The sequence below is a fragment of the Myotis yumanensis genome, unplaced genomic scaffold, assembly GCF_028538775.1.
Source record: "Myotis yumanensis isolate MYYU_CA2020_CCGP unplaced genomic scaffold, mMyoYum1.0.hap1 SCAF_12, whole genome shotgun sequence".
NCBI classification, from domain to species: Eukaryota; Metazoa; Chordata; class Mammalia; order Chiroptera; family Vespertilionidae; genus Myotis; species Myotis yumanensis.
This window is the reverse complement of record NW_027223763.1, coordinates 6,002,519-6,023,160: the sequence shown is the minus strand read 5'-3', so window position 1 is coordinate 6,023,160 and position 20,642 is coordinate 6,002,519. Positions and strand designations below refer to the sequence as shown.

General features: G+C 58.0%; 1 protein-coding gene across 1 annotated transcript in view; it reads right to left on the bottom strand.

The window, feature by feature from the left end:
- NIBAN2 (niban apoptosis regulator 2) overlaps positions 1–20,642 on the bottom strand; it is a 48,143-nt gene that overhangs the window by 8,270 nt on the left and 19,231 nt on the right. The window contains exons 2-5 of the mRNA XM_070430621.1: positions 10,771–10,901; positions 6,597–6,725; positions 4,715–4,820; positions 3,356–3,523 (exon numbers count right to left, since the gene is read on the bottom strand). Of these exons, the coding sequence (XP_070286722.1) occupies positions 3,356–3,523; positions 4,715–4,820; positions 6,597–6,725; positions 10,771–10,901 (534 nt within the window). The remainder of the gene's footprint in view (positions 1–3,355; positions 3,524–4,714; positions 4,821–6,596; positions 6,726–10,770; positions 10,902–20,642) is intronic.

Sequence of the window (20,642 nt, the reverse complement as noted above, 5' to 3'; positions counted from 1 at the left end):
TGTTCCCGCCAGGGCATCAGGCAGAGTCCCGGGGTGGGTGCTGCCCACCTGGGCCAGGAGAGCAACCCCCTCACGCTCTTGGGGGAGCAAGGTCTCCCAGAGACCAGGTTTTGCCTCAAGGTGCGGGTTCTGCATTATATGCAGCCTCTCTCACGTCAGGGCATTTATATTCCACAGGCAACCCTCGGCGTGCCAGGAGGGCGTCCCAGGAGGAGGCACCCTGCAGTCAGGAGGAAGGTGAGGCCGAGGGCTGGGGCTGCGGGCAGGAGGCTGCCAACGTTCCGGGCCTGGCTCTGGCCAACCAGACCCCCAGGACATCTCTCGTCTCTCATCGGACCTGCATGCTGAGCTCCGAGTTTACAAAAGTGAGGGCCACTCCTCCTGAGCCATTCCCATGAGCCTGGCTGCTAGGGGCTGACGTGTGTATGTGTGTGTGTGTGTGTGTGTGTGTCCACAAATGTACATGTTGAAGCCCTAGCTCCCAGCACTTCAGAACGTGACGGTGTTGGGAGACAGGGACGTAGAGAGATAATGAAGGGAAAATGAGGCATCAGCCTGGGCCCTAACCCAGGTGTCCTTACAAAAACGGGAAATTTTGACTCAGAAAAGGCTCGCACACAGGAGGCCCAGTGAAGACACGGGATACGGCAGCCCTCTGCAACCAAGGCGAGGGCCTCGGAAGAAAACACACCTGCCGACTCCTTGACACCTTGATCTGGGACGTCCAGCCTCCGGCAGTGGGAGAAAATGAATTCCTACTGTCCAGGCCACCAGGCCACCAGAGCCAGCTAAGACACCGACCTTGGGCTGAGGCCTCAAAACCTCGCCCGCATCCCTTCCTCTAATCCTGCGAGGAACGGCAGTGAGAAGAGAGGCTCAGAGAGGCAGTTCACCGGCTCAAGAACACACAGTATCAGGGCTCAGACCCAAGACTCCCTGACTCCAGCCAGACCTGGAGACTTCCTGCCTGTGGGGTCCTCAGGGTCAGGCTGAGAAAGGAAACTGCATTCCTGTCCTGGGCAGCAGACAGGAAGAGGCCTTGACCTCTGCACCCAGGCCCACCCCAAGGGCTCAGCTCAGTGCCCCAGCTGCCTCTTGCCACCCCCAACTGCTCCAGGAATGCAGGATGTGTGTGTGTGTGGGGGGGGGGGGGGGGGGGGTGGAGGCTGGGATGAGCTGGCTCCCACCCAGCTTGGTCTCCTTCCCCACTCACCCCCGCCCCCCGCACCCCCCACTTCCTGGCAGCCCTGGAGCAGTGAGCAATTCCAGGCTCCACAAATTCCAGGCCCCGCCTCCAAGCTAAAGGAAGCAGAGCCCTTTCCCACAGTCCTGGGTGGAGGAAAGGCTCGCCTACCAGCCTGGCAGCTCTGGACCACCTTCTCGCAGCAGGACCCCTTCTCCCTCCCCAGCTCTGCCGGCCTCCCCGCTTCCCAGGCACAGACACCCCTGGCTGCCCTCGCCTCCCAGCTGAGCACTCACTATGTACCAGGCCTGGGCCAAGCGCTCTACCTGAACCCCACACTGTGCAAAGGGGGTCCCAAACAGTGACTTCCCCACTGGGCCTGGGGTCACCCTGCCAGGTCAGCCATTAGCCTTAGAAACCTGGAGCGGGAGAGAGGGAAGGAGGAAGGAGCAGGGAGGGTGCCCAGGCCGGGCAGCCAGAGCCCAGATGGCCTCCACCCAGTCCTGGCCCCACAGCCCCGGGGGACCTGGGAACAGGAGGCCCATTGTGGGCGGCGGGGCCCGGCCGGTGGCAGGGGTGGGCCTGGCAGATTCCAGACGGCAGAGGCGGCTCTGGAGAGTTTACAGGACAAGTGGGGTGAGCCCAGGCACCACGACTGCCGCCTCTGGGTGTGGGTGCCACACCATCCGTCCACCTCTGTGTGGAGCCCAGTCCAAGGTGGGCCGGGCCGCAGGGTGGGCGGGGCTGGCACAGTGCCTCCCTCTGCTGCCCCAAAGCCAGGTCACTAGGAAGGCAGTCGGGGACCAGGACAGGGTTGTTCCTCCCTCAGGGCCCCACCGTCCCCTCAAGACAATCACAGCCTTTTTGATCCAATTCCGCAGGCTCTCCCGACCACAGTGTCCCCGGCAACCCCATTTCAGGTCACCCTGTCCCCAATTCAGGGCTCCTCTAAACTGCTTCCCCTCTGGGCCTCCCCTTACGCGGCAGCGGCCTCTGTCTGGAACTCTCCTCCCTCTGCTGAGGGTCAATTCATGCTTCAGGTCTCAGCTGAACCATCACCTCACAGAGCTCCCCGCACACTGCATCAGTACCCCCTCTGCCCCAGGACATTCACACCCTCAAGGCTCCCTGGGCAGCTCCCTCCCCAGCACCCAGCACAGCTGTGATTGATTCATCACCCCTGGCATTCTCATCTGTCTCACATCTGTCTCCCCCAGCGGGCTGCCAGCAGCTCGGGTGCTGGGACCACCTCTTCCTCCCTTGATGCAACCTTAGCACCCAAACGTTTGCTGAATGAACGGGCAGGAGGAAAGAGGCCTCATAACTTCACAGCTGAGGGCACTGAGGCCCTGAGGGAGGAGGTAAACTTCCCAGAGCACCTAGGGTCAGTGTAAGGGAAAAAATGATGCAACAAAAACCACTTTTTACAAGCATTGCTTGGATTCTCATTGTGAATCCTCACTAAACCCCAGACGGTGAAGGGATTCTATCCCTATTTTCAGAGGCTCCCAGGAGTAAGTCAGTCTCCTAAGGTCACGGTGCTAGAAGGTGGCAGAATCCGGACTGTGATTCTGTGATCCCGGGTCCAAGGGCATAACAATCACGGCCCTCTGACAGCAAGTTCAGATTTTTTTCTGAACAACACAGAATTATTTTTTGTCTGTTTTGGGTGTTTTAATCCTACCCAGAGGATATATGTTCATTGATTTTAGAGAGAGAGGAAGGGAGGTAGAGAGAGAGAGAGAGAGATCAATGTGAGATCAACATAGATCACGTGCACCAACTGGAGATCAAACCCACAACCTCAGTATGTGCTCTGACTGGGAATCGAACCCGGAACCTTTTGGTGTACAGGACGATGCTCCCACAAACTGAGCCACCTGGTTAGGGCAACACAGAATTGTTTTCATCAAGGGAAAAGGTTAAAAGAGAGAGAGAGAGAGAGAGAGAGAGAGAGAGAGAGGAGAGAGAGAGAGGAGAGAGAGAGAGGAAAGAGAGAGAGAGAAAACCAAAAAAAAAAAGGAAGAAGGTTAAGGGTAGCATCACCATGGTTTCTTACAAGTCCGGAAGGAAAAGAAAATAGCTCATAGAGCAGGGGTGCCATAACACACTCAGCCAGTAGGTGTCACCATTCAACATATAACCCAGGTGATGCCCCTCACCCCCACTCACCATTGTTGCAGTGCCGGATGCAGTCCTGCAGGACAGCCTGCCACTTCTCCTGCTCGGCCTCCGTCATCATGCAGAAGTAGTAGTGCCGCGCAGAAGGGTGCCAGAGGATGAGTGGGAACTGCGTGGGGCACTTCAGGATGGGGGCAGTGCCTGATTTTGATGTGATCCCTGTGTAGACAGTAGCCCCTGAGCAGCTGCCCTCTGCAAGTTCCGATCTGAGGGTCAACTCCAGCCCAGAGAGGGCTGCCTGTCCAGGGGAGGCAGCTTCCTTTCTTGCCGTGTCCTCCACAGCGTGGCTAACGGGGGCCCGGCATCTGTTTAGGCCCATTTCTTAGCTGGTGATGCAGTGCATGCCCCCCTCTTGGGGAAGGTCTGAGCTCCTGCGGGAGGCACTGATAACACAGGGTCAGAGCCCTCGGGTTCAAAGGCCGAGCATTACCTTCTTGGGTTTCCCTTCCAATGTTAGCTATGGAGGCCAAAGTGTGGCTTAAATGTCCAAGGGGGAAGGGAGGCCCGGGGGTGGGGGACAGGAAAAATAAAAAGGCATTTTTCTCTCTCTATTTTGTCTGCATGGATATTTGAGATCCAGTGAGATAAGGGGTCCTGGGCTGCGACCTCGCCACTGTTGTTAATAACAAAACAATGACGGTTCTTCTTTGTGCCCTGGCTCTGTCCGTGTCCCGGTGCTGGGCTCGGCACACACAGACCTCATGGGGTCCACACAACACCCCAAGGTCAGGCTTCTCAGTGCTGTGTTGCCCAAAAAGACACAGCAAAAACAAAACCAGAGTTCGGGTTGGAATCCAGGAATGCTCACTCCAGCTAAGCTCTCAGCCAGGGGCGCTGTACTCGCAAGTCCCATGTAGGGGCCCATGCTGCCCCCCAGGCCAGCATCCTCCCCTCTTTAGTTCCCTGGGATCACCTGTAAGGCTTCTGGGGGTCTGTGACAAGGTGGGGTGCACAGGACTCGGAGAATAACTCCTGGAAAGTGCAGTATTGACTCAGCAGTTTACAAAGCAGGGTCACCCCAATCATCTTCTCCCGGGAGTCTCTCAAGGACTCAGGGAAGAGGAAGGATAGACAGCGAGGTCCCCAGTGCACAGCTGTGATCATAAGCTTCAGGAAGCAGAGGACTCGGGGACAAGAGGCAGGGGCACAGGTCCAGCCTGGATTCAATGCGTGGCCTCGGGCCTCCTCTCTTGGGCTCAGTTCATGCTGGGCACCTGCCCGCAGCTCCAGGCCCAGCTGGTCTTTCTGCAAATGTGGAGCCTGGAGCTCCGGGATCAGGACTGCCCTCTCCCTGGGCCAAATCCCTGGGCCTATGCAGGGCACTTCGGCCTGGGATGGGTGCTCCTTTACCTGGTAAGGAATTGCCAACCAGCTCCAGGTACTGGTCCACGGAGGTGAGGATTTTGTAGCCTGCACTGTTGATGACAGCTCGGGGTGGCACATGCCGCTCATAGGCCTGCGGAGAGGGCGAGAGAGATGGTCCCTGAGGGTTACAGGTAACGCCCAAGCCAATCCCATCTCCAGCTCTGACTCCAGGACCCTCCTCTGTGTTGCTGCCCAAGGCGGGAGGAGAAGAGGGGAAGGAAGAAGAGACACACAGGGAAGAGGAAGAGGAGTCTAACCAGCCCGGTGATGAGGGTCAACATGGTATAGTGACCTGAACCCAGGCTCTGGGCTCAAATCCTGGCACCGAGTGCCGTCTGTGTGATGCTGAAGATAAGGTTGCTCCACCTCCTATGCTTCAGGGTCTTCACCCATAAAACCAGGATAGTAATGACCCCCACCTCACTGAGCAGATAATCCACATGAAATGGTTAGCACGGTGCCGGGCACAGCGGGACAGTAAGCACGCGGAGGTTATTATCATTACTGCGACTGCTGCCTCTGTTATCAGCAGGTGCCCCCAGCCAGGTGTTCACTATCTACCAGGCACTGTGCTACGGGCACTGCATGCTTCGTTTCACAGAATTTGCACAATCCAGCAGGTGGGTGCCATTATTAGCCACGAGTTCACACAGCTGGTAAGTGGGGACCTAGGACATGAACCTGGACTGTCAGCCTCCAGAGCCCAGGGTGTCTGACATTTTCCCTGAACTGTCCACCAAGCCCTGGGTTCTGAGCACCACACAAGTCTCTGTGGGGGAGAGTCAGGTCTGGGCACTGCTTCCTTTCCCAGCGGGGAGCAAAGTGGTTCTGCTGCAGTAAGTAGCTCATACAGCAGGGCTGCCATGCCGCACCCTGCCACTAGGTGTCACTACGCAGCACATTTCTTGAGAGTAGCTCAAACCTGGGGCTGGGGGTTGGGGGGCGGGGGGGGGGGGGCAGGGGTTGCACTGGTTACTGGCCAAGTGTGGTCCAGACCTGAGAACTGGTTAGAAATGCACATAGAGAGAGATTGCAGGCCTGGATCAAACGGGGGCAGGACCAGCAACCTGCTTTTTTTTTTTTTTTTTTTTTTAACAAGCCTTCCAGGTCATTCTGATGGAATTCTATCAATTTGTGAACCACTGCCCTGCGGCAACAGGTTGCTCCTGACCAGGTTACTTTAACACTGATTTGCCCTGCACAGGGCTCCAGCCTGTCCTTCTGGCTGCTCTGGAGACATGTCTGGTAGAAGAAACTGGGTCTGTGGCTCAGCCAGGTGGGGCTTCCGCAAGGGCCCAAGGCAAAGAGACTACACTCAGCAGGACACATCCCTCCCGCTGCAGGGCAGGGAAATGCGAGGGGATAACCAGGAAGGAAAAGACCAGACCACCACCCAGGGAGAGGCTGTTGCCGAGCAAGGATGGGAGGGGTCCGAGGAGCTGAGTGGCAGGAAGCCCAGGCTGAGGTGGGGGCAGCTGAGTTGGAGGAGGCCCTGGAAATGGGGATTTGGAAGAACTGGAGAGAGATTCGCAGGGATGCGTACATAGGAGCTAGTGAGCTAGTTCTGGGGTATCCAGAGCTGGATGCCTGGATGGATGAAAGTTAGAGGGGAACCTATGGGAAGGTGGGAAGGGGGGGGGGGGCTGAGGTTCTGCTTTGGCCCTGGTGACGGGACGGGGGATGGTGGGTGGCAGGTGAGGGTGGAGGTCTGGAGTCTCAGATTTAGGAGTAGGGGGCTTGCATGAAGGAGGACAGCTGGGGAGGGGAGGGGCCAAGGAGAAGGGGAAGAAGACCTGGCTGGGGTTAGAGGAAGAGCTGGGGCTCAGTGAGGGCACCGGGCACCCAGAGGAGGGAGTGGCGGCCTCACCACTTTGTTCTCGTAGAGGACCAGTCCATAGTTATGGGGCACGAGGCTGAAGCGGTTCCTCCACTTCTTGTTGTCCTCCTGGTACTGGAAGAGGTTCCCCGAGAAGATGATGCGTTCATCCAGCGGTACCTGTGGGAGGGAGGAGGGCGGGAGTGAGGCCGACGAAGCCGAGGGGTCCTCTGACAAGGTGACAGCGGGCCTGGGTGCCTCCGCGCTCACCCATGAAGGCCTCCGAGGTAGGGCTGCATCCAGCCCACTTGGCAAATGAGGCAAGTGAGGCTCAGGGCAGTGAGGGGTCCAGGAGGAGCAATGGAGATGCCAGGACTCGAACCCAGGCCACACACCACAATTCAGAAACCAGGCAGGACCCCAGGCCGTCCTGGCCCTAGCGGACACAGCCACCTCAGGATGGGCCTGGGACTTCCTCCAAAGGGCAGTCACTCCGCAGAGGGGACACGCCCACGGGCCAGGCCGGTGAAGGCCCCAGGGCCTGGGCAAGTCTCTTCCCAGCTCTGGGCCTCCGTTTCTCCTCAGGGCAACAAACTCTTGGCCAAGGTAGCTCCAGAGAGCCTCCCCAGCCGAAAGCTGATGGGATGGCCTCCGTGAATCTGCGTGGGGGTGCAGGGGACCCCAGTCTGAAGGGCTCGACGTCTGACCGGCATCCTGGCAGACTGGTGACCAGTGTGAGCGGCACAAACGCCCAAACCTGCCTGCAAAGCCCTAACTTCAACTCTGCCTCTGACCCAGAGTGACCTCAGGCCTGTCACATCACCTCTTTGAGCCTCAGCTTCCTCTTCTGTACAATGGGACCGTGACAGCACTGACTTCATCTCGGACTCTGAGATGACGCGTGCAGTTCACACAGGCAGCTGCAGCTGCTGGTACCTGGGGGGCCGGGTGCAGCTCACAATCCGCCTGTGGCCACAGTGAGGATTACTCAGTCTGCGTCAATCTCCCAGCTCCAAGACTGACTGCTTTGGGGAGGAGGGGTGGCCCCCGTGAGCGAGTGCTTCCAGAGCAGATCAGCGCCCGGAAGTTTCGGGAAAGGAGACACAGGCCACCAGGGAGCAGACTCACTCCTGGCGGGGAGGAGCTCGGGGAGCCGAGGGCTCCACGCTTTCTGGGCAGCTTCTACCTGTTCTACAAATATGGTGCCTTTTGCAGGAGAAACACGGATCAGATGTAATCATGGGAGAAGCGTGATTTCATGGTGCCTGGCCCCCTAGCTTCCTGGCTCTGCCTCTGGCGGCCCTGCAGCGACAGCCTGGTGTGAGGGGCCCCTCCCAAGCCGCCCCCAGGTCCCGGCCTTGGCCTCGGCCTGGTTCTTCACACGCAGCCCCCTCTTCCCAGCAGCTTCCCTGCTACCCTTCAAGGGGAAATGCCAAAACACTCTTGGAAAACGAGGGCCCATTGTACTTAAACAATAGGACCCTGAGGACTGCTTCCTACCCTGGGATAAAAATATTTACCGGAAAAGAAAACGATTCCCCCTACCCACCACCCCACACGCGGGCTGTGCCCAGGTCACAGCTGCGGGTCAGTGGGCTATATTTAGGCCAGGGCCCACTCTCGTCCCACCTCCCAAACCCCAGGTCTTCTAGAAAGAGCTGAGAGAGCCCTCCCGACACCCTGCTGAGACCCTGCAGGCCCCAGGCCTCCGCTTAGGACAGGAGCCAGGACTCAGGGGCAGTGCGAGCCTGTGGCAGTTAGGGCTCAGCAACCCGCCCCACCCCGCCCCCCAAGTCCACCCCCAGACCCTGGGCAGCCAAGAATGGGTGGTTGGTTGTGGGTTTGGGTTTTATTTTTAAGACTTTCAAATGGCAGCATCGTGTTTCCATTGGAAGGTCTGCAGGAAATGAAACAGAACCGACCGCCCAGGCAAAATATTTTGGATTCTGCAAAGCTCTCCAATACCACGGTGGGACTCTTCGGGGTGGGGGTGGGGTGGTGAATGGTCAGCACACAGACCCTGTTCCAACAGCCCCAGTTCCAGCCCCAGCTCCGCCGCCCACGCCAGGGCAGCCTGCGCAAGCACCGGGACCTCTCCACGCCTCAGCGCCCACCGCTGGACGAACCATGCCCCCTTAAAACACCTGCTATTCTATTCTGTTTTGATTATGACTATACCTATTTTATTGTTTCTTATAAACACAATGTGATGATGATGATGATTATCATTACTTCTATTACTATAATATTACTGTCACGACTTAGCATCGTGATGGCCAATTTCCTGAGTGACAAAATGGGACCAAATCTCCCTGCTTCCCAGGGGTTGTGGATGATTTCTGTTACTCTTCCTGCTTCCGTGTTAGTTCTGTTTTCCTACAACGAATCTGCACCGTGAGTGCTGAGGGCCCTTTTCACACCGAGTAAAGGCTTGTGCTGTCCGCCAGCCCCCACTGCTGTCTTTGGTTATTGGGACCTGGATCCCTGTGACATTTCTTTCCAAACAGGGGGCCATTCCAGCTCTGCCCACTCGACGTAGCTCACCTGCCTCCTTTCCTGTCACCCAGGTGTGCACCTGCCAGACCCCCAGGCCCCTCTGTGCGCCTCTGCCCTCCTTGTCAGAAGGTCGAAGGTGACCATGACACCAAGAGAACAGCCTTGGCTGGTTCCAAAGTCAAAGGAGCATGTGATGCTCTGAGAGGCTCTGACACACAGTCCTGACCTCCCCTCCACCCCAAGCAGGCTGGACGATGAGGCGTGGAGAGGCAGAAAGAGCCCTAAGCTAGGAATCCGACCCTGGCTCAGAGTCCTGCCTCCGCCATCCCGGGCGAGCCATTGAAAGGCTCAGCTCTGGCCTCTGCACGTGCATTGCTTGATATTCCTTTTCCCATCAGGTCCTCAGCTGAGAGGCCAGGCCCCCACTGCCTGGGCTCACCCTGTGGTGGCACCCACTGGGCTGTGCAAGCAGCTGTTCGTTGTCTGTCTCCTGGAGTGCCTGCCGATGACTTCGGGGCCAGCATCTGACTGACACAGTCGGTGGGTCCCGGACAAGGGGCCTGCCGGTCTCTCTCAAGGTTATCCCTAGTCTCAGCAGCTCTCCCAGCCCCTGAGCTAATGCCTCCAGCTGTTCCCCCAGCTGAGAAGACACCAGAGAGTAATGAATCCTCAAAGCCAGGCTAGTGACACCAGCTCCTGCCCCACTGGGGCTTCAGGGTAGACAGCACAGTTTTCAGTCCCTCGTTTGGGGAGGATGGGGAGTGGGATGAAATAAAATAAAAATCCCGGTGTCAGGCCTTCCTAACCTTTTCTGTCTGCTCTGCTGCCTCCCCTGCCCCCACCCCTACCCCCACCCCCAATGCCTGTATCCATGCCTAAGCCCCATGAAATCCCACCCCTCCACGAAGCTGCCCTGAGTCCTCTGGCCCATGACTCCTCTGTCTGAACGCCATTTCACAGACAGACAAACTGAGGCTCAATAAGGTGAAGCCCCATGCCTGAGGTCACCCAGCAGGTCAGGACTCACACCCCCTGAGTAATCCCACCTGCCCCCAAACACACACATTTATCCTCTCTGCATCCTCACCACGGCCCTACGCAGGAGGTACGCACCCAATTGTCAGATGAGAAGACTGAGCCTTGGGGGGTTGGATCAACCTAGAGAATTTGAACCCAGATCCTCTGAGTTCTTTCCTACCAGACCACGGGGTTCCAGTCTCCATCCCTCCATGACAGTGGCCCCAGCACCTCCAAGGGCGCTTCCAGTCCCTCTCGGGACAAACACGTACTGGACAAACATCATCCTCCCACTAACGGGATCAGGTGATGACAACGGTGTCAGCTGGCGCCACCAAACTCCTTCCCTGCTCCCCACACCCGCTGACTCGCATCTTTAACTCTTACAGCATCCTGTGCAGGAGGTGTGCTGATCCATTTTACAGAGGCGTAAACTGAGGATCCAGGAAGTGAGGTAGTCAGAGAAGGATCTGGTTGGAACCCAGGCCCGTCTGTGCAGGAGGGGCAGGGCTGGGGGTGTCACCCACAGTGAGAAAGGGGCCTGGACACCACCACCAGGTCCTCTGCCTACTCAGAAGCTGGGTGGGGCCCTGAGAGCCCATCATGGCAACAATGGGCAGCTGAGGCCCAGAGAAGCAGCCACTGGCTTGAGACCACAGGGTGAGCGATGTCAGAGCCCAGCCAGAAGGCACGCCAGCTCGGGGCCTCTCACCTTCCGCGCGAGCAGCTGGGCCTGAGGTCCCCCGGTGGCCTCGATCTCGTGGCGCATGCTGTTGAAGAGGGCGACACCATACTGGTCCTCGTAATAACGAAGGAACTCCGTCAGGATCTTTCCCGTTTTCTCTGAAAGGGAAGGAACAACGGGAACATGAGGTCATCACAGTTATTTGCAGGCAGCGACTCTGCCCCAGGGAGGGACGTCCACGCCCCCCAAATTCCTGCTGGTAAAATGGTTTGCTTTCAGCGTTGCGTTTCTGGGCAGGAGTGTGCATTTCCTGCACACACCTAGGGGAACCTCCCGCAGGGAAATGGGCAATGACCCGAGACAGAGAAAGGACGAGGAAGCCAGAGACGAGTGAAAAGGCACTCAGCCTCGAACAAATGCAGCCGGAACCAAGACTCCGGGTTCCCGTCAGACCAGAATGCCGAGGAACGGGCACCTGACCGGGGCTGGGGTGTTGGAAACGGGATGGCCCTTTGGAGGGTGACTGGCAGCTGTGGGCACAAGGTTAAGGCCGTGAGGAGACAGAGGAGGGTCTACAGGTATGAGCATCAACCGCGGGAAGGTGTCCACACTCCGTCACGTAAAGAAGAGCGAGCCGCAGAATCGCGCGGACCGCCATCGCATTTGAAGTTGGCCCTGTCTGTACATGAAAACCTCCTGGAGGTTTATGGGATGAGGTCGGGAAGGCCACACTGCAGACTGTGGACATGGGACCTCTGGGTGTGGGAATGAGTGCAGAGTCCACTCCATCTTCTGCTTTACTCACTTTTATAGCATTTAATTAGCTTCCGTGCGTGATTCTTTTCACAATAAAAATAAATATCCTAAAAGTGACTCATCTACCAAGTTAACAACCTTTTTGCTCGCGCTGGTCGTTGGCTTCTCTCTTCTGCTAAAGCGGTTTCTGAACCGAGAAAGTGAGTCCTGTGGCCTCGGGCACCCGTCAGACACTCAGTATGTGCACTGCCAGGCATCCCTCTGTGCAGATGGAGAAACTGAGGCCCGGAGAGGGCTGTGAGCCATGACAAGGGGGCCGTCTCCTTGGGAAAGACTTCCTGGTGCTGAGTCACGACCAGGGGAGTGTGCGCTGGCCCACTGTACCTCTCGGGGCCTCAGTTTCCCCTGCACACTAACAGGCTGGACTCAATCACGAACAGGCCCTGCTAACCTGGCAGCCTCGGATTCCAGATTTCTCAAAGGAAAAGAGGTGGACGTGACACTGTCCCGCTCATGCTGGTCTCTGGGGGCAGCGGGCACCCGGCTAGGTCAGCAGTTCATGGACTCCTCTCCATAGCTCTGTGAGGTAGAAGTGGGTCACACCACTTTATTTTTTTTTAAATATATTTTTATTGACATTTTTGTTGATCAGAGAGGAAGGGAAAGGGAGAAAGAGATAGAAACATCAATGATGAAAGAGACTCATTGATCAGCTGCCACACTGGGGACCGAGCCCGCAACCTGGGCATGTGCCCTGACCAGGAATCAAGCCGTGACCTCCTGGTTCATAGGTCGACACTCAACCACTGAGCCACACGGGCTGGGCGGGTCACCCCATTTTACAGAGGAGGAAACTGAGACGCAGAGAGGTTAAGTCTTTGGCAGAGGTCATACAGCTAGCAGGCGGCGTAGCTGGGATGTAATCCTGGGGCCCAGCAAGGAGGTGGGGTCAGGGAGGAGGCCAAAAGCATGTGCGACATCCTCCACCCGAGGTCTCAGGCAAGCCACGCCCTCCACCTGGAGGAAGCTCAGCCCCTGGAACCCTGTCCACCAGGGGCCTGGCCCTGCCTGGGCTCCCCTTCCCCGGATGAGATCCTGTCTGTCCACATTCTGTCTTGGGGGAACACAAGGAGAACAGATGAGGAATTTGCTTTGAATGCCTATTTCTGAAAACCATAAACAACCAGAACCCTCTCAAAGACCATGGGAATTGTTTTGAAAAATGAGGCAAGATGGGGAGCAGGGGTGAGGTGGGGAGAGATGGTAATGAATTGGGGCCAAATAGAGAAAATAGGACCCTAGACGACAATCATGTTGATAAATCCTGTAATCACTATCATAATAGTTACCATCGATTGTTAACCCGAGCGGGGGCGGGGGGGGGGGCGGGGAGGAGCAGGGCAAGTTTTATAGGCACAATCCCAAGAGCCTTCAGGAAAAGCCTAGGGAGTCAGCACTACTGTTTTTCCATTTTATGGATAAGGAGGCTCCTGGTGCCAGAACAGGAAAGCGGGGTGCTCAGCCATCAGCCCACTCAGCCTCGGTCTGGGGTTTTGCCCCCGAGCAGCCTGGCTCCCATGGGCACTCTCCCAGGGTGCAGGATGGGTAGGTGTGGGCCCTCCGATCTCGAGGGTCCTTCAGCCAAGTCTATGGGAGTGTGACCCAGCCCTGAGCACCCAGCCTCGGACAGAGCATTCTTTCTAGAAGGGCCGGGAGCTGCCCTGACCTCGGGGCGCCAGGTCCAGGAGGAAGCTGAACCGGGGTCTCAGCTGCCGGTCAGCGAGGGCCAGACAGCGTATCCAGGCAGCGTTCAGGAGGCTAGACGAGGGCAAAGTGCAGGAAGGGCAAGGCCAGCCAGGTGAAGGCCAGGCATCACCGAGGGACGGCGTCCTGCAGGCCCCCGTTGGCTGGGGCTGTGGGTTGGAGAGGAAGCTGGCAGAGGCTGAGGAAATGACAACCCGAAGGAGGTGACCCAGACAGAGCCAGAAGGCGAAAATGAGGCGGACAGACCTGAAACATCCGGCTGAGAGCGGCCGGGGCGAGCGGGGAGGCGGGGATGAAATTCATTTTAAACCTCTCACATTATCCAAGGGCAACTGGGGGCCGGGGTCCCGGAGTGAAGGGCTAGAGGACTGGGGGAGCGGGGAGAAGTCGCCAGGCAGAGGGTGGAGAGAGGAAAGGGTACCAGCAGAAACTTGGAGCAGGAAAAGGGGAGGCAGCCCCATGCGCCCTGCACCCCCAAACAGACTGCAGCAGCCCCAGCCCCCACCCCACCGCAATTACAGACATGCCTTACTATCCGAACTTAAGAACTGTACAGATCTGCCTTGTTTTTACTTTTATTTTTTTGACCTGCCGTTTTTAGATAAACCCTTTGCTGCCTAAAGTTCTAGAACCAAACAGATTGAAGAGCGTGGGGTCTCTCACACCCGTCTCGCTCTCCCAACTCGGGAGCCAAGTAGCTGGGGATGCTCGTTTGTGTCTAAGGATTGACTGCAAGCCCCAGGCGGGTGGGCTTGTGGTCGCCCCTGTGGCCTGGCACAGCAGGTGCTGAGGGAGGAGGGTCCATCCCCCAAATGGTTACAGAGGGCCTGCTCTGTACCAGGCCCCACAGGACGGGCAGAGGCTGGGTAAGGGGTGGTGGCAGGGGCATTCCCCGAGGGGTTAAGGACTAAGAGGTGGCATCGCTAGGGAGCTGGGCGCTCGCCTAAGTTTGGCAGCAAAGGGAGCGCTGGAAAGGGGAGACTGTGGGGGACGCTGTGGCTTCTTGGCAGAGGTAGCCCCGAGCACATTCTTGAGAAATGTCCTAAAACAGCTTGGGAGGAGCTGCCCCCGGCTTGATACAAAGGAAGTGCCTGCCACAGGAAGGCCGAGGATGAGGACTCTGGACCTCAGAGAGGCAGGAGGGGAGGGGGCCAGCTCCCTTCAAGGACAAAGAGCTGGCAGGGGACACACCCAGGACAGAAGTCCTGGAGGAGAAGGACCCTGCCAGCCCCCTCCCTACAAATGCTACTCCGCACCCCACTTTCCTTTCCTGCCTCCCTGGAGGGGCTGTCTCCCTGGGGCTGCCACCGGGATTTTACAGCTTGAATTCCCACTGCAGCGTCCCTGCATGCGTGGGTGGTCCCCGAGGCCTCAGGCGCCCCTCTGTCCCCCCCACCTGCCACACCAGCTCTTCTCACTTCCTCCCAGAGCTTCTGGAGACACCACACCATGGATTTGGGAACTCCAAGACCAAGGCTCACAACCATGAAGGAGACTCAGCCAAAGAGGGTGAGGGGCTCCCCCGAGGTGACACAGCCAGACTGAGGCACTCAGGGTTCAAGCTGCAGCCTGCTGACCCCCTCCTGACCCTGCCTCCGACCACTGCTCCACAGAGCACCCCCTGGCCCTGGGCCCAGGAACTGGAGACCCAGGCTGGTTGTAGGGACCCAGTTGCTGCTGGGAGCGACAGAGATGCTGGGGCAGAGACGTCTGAGGGCGTGTGCTGGCTTCGTCTACCTTCCACATTCTCTCACCCATTCCCCCCTCCCTCCTGGCCCTGACCCAGCCCCAAGTGCTGTAGCAGGGGAAGGTAGTGGGACTGAGAGCTTGCCCTCCAGCCTCAGGCTCCCAGCTTCCTGGTGAGGAGCACAGGGTGGGAGATGGAGTCCCAGTTCCGCCAGTCCCCAGGCCTGCAGCAGCCTAGCTCTCTCAGAGCCTCAAGTTCCTCATCTGTAAAATGGGCATAACACAATCCATTCACAGTGCTCTGCAGGTCAAGGATAGCCCTTGAAGCGCTCAGTTCAGACCTCCATAAGTGTTACTTTTAATCATAACAGTTCTCAGCCTTTAACAATAATATAAGAGACTAACATTCCTATTAGTAGGTATAACTTTTCTAGTTTGAAAAAAAATCCAATAAAAACTTTTTTAAAAAAGAACCAGGAAAGTAATCACAAAATAAGAATAATAATAAAGGTGGGCAAGTCTTCAACAGACAAAGGTGAGCCCGTGAGGAGGAAGGAACGGCACAGGCAGAGGTGAGGGGGTGGGAAAGGCAGGCCGGGTGTGTGCGTGGAGCACCCCGGAACCCAGGCTCCCACTCAACCTTGGCGGGGTCCCTTGGCATAACCTTCTGCCTCTACTAGTGCCCAGAGCCAATCACTGCCCCCGTCTGTGCCCCTCTGCCAGCACGTCCCACAGAATTAGGAGGGCCCAACACACCCAGATTCTTCAAATGGCCCAGAGGTGAGTACGGTAAAGCTCTCCCTTTACAGGTGTATGAACCGAGGTCAGAAAGCTTAGTGGCTCACGAAGGGCCATTTCTCTGTCAGTCAACAAAAACCTAGTGTGCAGTTCCATGGGTTGTCACAGGAAGGGCCCACCTGTGGGGGTCCTGATTCCCGCAGCAGCCCGTGAACTCTAGGGGTGCACCTGAGTACCCCACTGTGCTCAACCTCAGGGAGCCACTGCCCACCCGGGGCCTCCATCTCCACGGCAAGTCTGCAGTACAAGGGCAGAGGGCTCCAAAGAGGATACTTCCCAGGACATGGGGGCCAGGGCAGCACACACACACTCTCTCTCTCTCACACATACACAGACACACACACACACACACACATAGACACACACTCACACACACACTCACACTCTCACACACACAGTCACACACATACAGTCACACACACAGACACACACACACACACACACACACACACGGGGTTTGTTTTAGATTCAAGCCTTTCAGTGAGCTGGCTGAGTAAGGGATCTTGCATCTTTAAATCTTGGGATCATAGGATGGCTCTGCCCCCTGAATGCCTGGAACCCTGTCTCCAAAGGGTGTGTCCTTTGGGACCATTGAGGGTGACTCGGGGGGGGGGGGGGGGCTTCTCACCAGCCAGTCCTCCTAACTCTGCCCCAGAGGCCCCCGAGTTTACCAGGCGTGCTATCCTCTGTGAACATATGCATGTTCAACAGCAAATGTGAACAGATACTGTTATGCCCACTTTACAGATAAGGAAACTGAGGCTCAGGGAGACCTGGCGACTTACTCGAAGACACACAGCCTGGAAGGGCAAGAGGTGGGTTTCAAGCCGTGTCTCACACCAACGCCTCTTCCTCCCCTGGCCTCCCACACCGCAGCACATGGACCTTCCGAAGCCCTACCTTACACTTTCTGGCTGGGTCTTTGGTCCCAAGAGGCAGGTAAAGCTGACTTTAACTGTCCCCACGTTACAGGTGAGGATTCTGAGGTTCAGAGAGGCAGTGACTTTCCCAAGGTCACGCCATTGGCTCCACTGTCAGAGCCAGGCCTGAACTCTGGGCGCTCCATCCCACCCCCACCCCCAACTCTGGTCAGAGTTAGCAGGGAACCTTCACACCTACTGGGTCCCTACTTGTCCATCTTCTCTGGGCCTCAATCATCCCACCTATAAAATGGGTGGGTGGGTCTCTGTTGGCTCAGCTGACTTAATATCTTAATGACGATCTAATCGGTGTTGTCCTGGCCCCAGGAGTTGACCACCTCCTCTGAGCTGCGGGTGAGTCAACTGAGTGGGAGCTGACCACAGTCACCCCCAGGCTGGGCAGAAGGATGGGGGTGGGGTGAGGGGCAGGACTCAGCCCATCTCCTCCAGGCACCTGAGCTCTGGATTAAAGCTCCAGCTCTGCCACCTACTATCTACGTGGCTTCGGCCACGGCAGTTCCCCTCTCGGGGCCTCTGTTTCCGTCGCTGCAAAAGGGCACAACAGTAGATGCCTGACTGGGTGATAAGAAGATTTATGGGCGGAGGAGAGTGTGCACTGGCCCTGAGGGGGGAGGCACAGCACTAATGGAGACGCCTATTAAGTGTTCTTGTCCGAGGCTCTTCTAACCCAGGGAGAAGCCCATGACACAGGGCCGAGCAACCACGGTCCCCCCATCCCCAGGACCAGCACCGACAGCACCAAAGCAGCCGGAAGGACATTAATCTCTGATTTTCCAAACTGACAACATTAAGGATCACGCTACTTCCTGCGCTCAGATAGCGGAGGCTGGGCAAGAACTGGGGAGGCCCCAGGGTGGCCTGGAGTTGCCTGGAGACTCTGGGGTGGGATAGAAGATGGGGTACTGAGCCCATTGTTCCCATAGGGAAACTGAGGCTCGGAGAAGAGAAAGTCCTTGCTGAGCTGAGAATGGGAGGAAGGAGTGCAGGGTCCTCGGAGAATGGACCCAGGTAGGTAACACCCTGCAGAGTCTGGAAGCCAAGCTAAGGAGTTTCTTTGCTTTTTCGCAGCCCTTCCAAAGCCCAGCACGTGCCACCCCTGAGCTAACACTTGGAGCTGGACCATCCCCACAAATCCTCAAGTCAACCCCGCGCCAGGTGGTGTCATATCGGAGGAACGTTTCAGACAAGGAGACGGAGACCCAGAGAACTGAGACCCCATCCCAGAGACAGCAGGATCTGAGCCCAGGCCCCGGGCCCCCCCACTCTGCTGATAGTGGGGTGCCAGGGCAAAGAGGAAGCTCTCCCCCTGAGACCACATCAGCCTTGTGCCAACCCTGGGGGCTTCACGCTGGTGCCAGCCCTGTTTTGGCCTCAGCCGAGGGCACTGTGCCAGACCCGCTCCTGGCCCATCCGGTCCCTCCAGTGGGCTCCGGGCCACACCTTGCCACCAGGCCCAGCCCGGTTTCAGGGCTGAGAGATTTGCTTACTGAAACCCTGGCGGGCGGGGTGGCCCGGAACCTGCCTGCCTAGTTCCCAGGGCGCTGGGGGGCAGGGCCAAGGAGGGAATGTGGGGGAGACAGCCCAGCACCCCAACCCCACCCACCGCAGAGCCACCCACCCTGGAGCTGAAGGAAGAGCAGAGACAGAGCGAGGCCAGGACTCCACCTCCCTGTGTCACAGTTGTTCCAAGTGCCTCCATGGAGAGCAGGAGAGCCTCAGGTTTAGAGGTGTCGACACTCTCCTAGGGTCACTGGTCAGCTGCCCGGGCCCAGGACTTAACCAGGGCCCTTCTACATGACCCCCTCCCCATTGTGACTGTTAACACATGGTAGCCACGGCTGTTTGTTCACGCCTCCTCAGTGCCCAGGATGGTGCTACACGTGTGCACGCATTCTTTCATGCACTGTCCCCACTTTACCGAGCAGGACACGGGGACTCAGAGAGGGCAAGTGACTTCTCTAGGGACAGACATGCACCCAGAACCGTCGGAGTCCAGCAGGGAACCCAAGTTGAGGCAAATCCGTCTCACCCCACCTTCCAGACCGCCAGCCCCTGGGGGCAGGGCTCCAGGCAGCACTGGCCTGTGGGTGGCCGCTGCCAGAAAGGCTGACAAGGCTCCCGCTCAGGACCCGTAATCAGGGGGAACCCGGTGGAGGGGTAATGACAGCTCCAGGGGCCAGCAAGGGACGGGCTGGGCAGCTCATCTAGGAGAAAAGCCTGAACTAGCAGCAGAGCCAAATCCAGACGGCGGGACACTGCGTGCCCCAGGCCAGCCCTTGTCCAGAAGGGGAATAGCGCCCAGTCGGGGGGGGGGGGGGGGGGGGGGGCGGCGCAAGGGACTGATCAGGTCACCCCATAAGCATGCCCTGAAGCAGGCGTGTAGAGCAATGGCAGGTCTCTGGGACCCCACCGGGGGGCCCGAGAGGATTCCCACACCCATCCCACCCCCGTGCCCTGCCCCCCAGCACAAGGCCATCAGGTTGAAGCAGGCTTCCTAGCCAGGAACCAGTCCAGCTCAGCCCAGACTATACCAATAGTCTCTGGCCCCTAGCCAGGCCACTCCCATGTTATGCTGGCCACAACCTCCAAATCTCTACCCCTGCCCTCTGACCCTCCCCTGCTCAGAAAGCTTCTCTGGCTCCCACAAGCCCCCTGTTGATCTCCTAGTTGTTGGTCAAGGCATGTTCCCTGTCTGACTCCCCCGGGCAGTGCCCACCACACCTGGGACAAGGCCCGGCGCACAGTAGGAACAGAATGGGAAGGCAGCCCAGAGCAGGACGCCAGAGGCAGCGATCCGGAGCCAGGGCCGCCCCCCGCAGAGAGACACCGCCCCATTGAGCAATAAGGCTCCCCACACACACCCCAGAGATTCCTCGCCGCAGAAAGGGAGGCTTAAGCCCAACCCAGGGCTGTGGCTGGGTCCCAGGGACGAGAATGTGCACAATGCCGTCCCTTTTCCCGGGGAAGGTGGCTGCCACCCCGAGGCCTCCCTCCCTACCGGCCGCAGGTGCCCTGAAGGGACCCTCTGCTAGGTCACCCCTCTCGCGGGCCAGTTATGAACCAGGAAAAACCTCTCCCCACATACCCAGCAGCCCGCAGCACACCCAAGGCCCACTAATGACGGCCATCTGACGGCGTGCCCGCTCTGTGCGAGGGGCTTTATGTGGGAGATCTCAGTGGCCAGGAGGACGGAGGTTCCGTCATCACCCCAGTGGACAGAGGGAAGAATGAAGGCAGGGGGCAGTTCGGGAGCCTGCCTAACGCCACCCAGCGGGACAGGCACCATGCAGCGTCGCCACGGGGCCAGCACTCTGCAGGGGTGATTAGCAAATGGTGACATCACCCCAGGAGGTGGGTCAGGCATCACCCCATTGAGGAAACAGAGGCCCTGCGGCCCAGTGACCTGTCCAAGGTCAGCCAGCTGTCAAGTGGAGAACACTCCAAACTGGGCCTGAACCCCGACTCCAGGACTGTGGGAACAGCCGGAGACAGTCACGCCGGGCTCTCTGCAAAGGCTCTCGCCGGCCTCCGACCGCCCTGGGCTCACACATCGCCGCGTTCTCAGCACCTACCACAGGGCCTGGCAAACTGCAGCCCGCAAACACACGACACTGAACCGCAAACACATGACACTGAACCAAACGCAGGGTCCACCACCATCTCAACCGCATTCCCTTCCCACGCCCCACCTTGCCCGTCTCCTACCCACTCAGGCACTTCCCACCTCCACGCACCCACCTGGGCTGTGCCCGCTGCGGAACTCCCTTCCCCTCTTTCCCACAGTTCTAAATCTTAACCAGACTCCAAGGCCCGACCCATATGTCATCTCTTCCATCACAATGTTCTGAGTTACCATTTGCATATGATTTTAATAATAACTGGGGCATGAGCTAATGCATGTAACACTTAGCCCCATGCCAGGCACAGAGGCAGCGCCCCGTGTTAACAATTAGA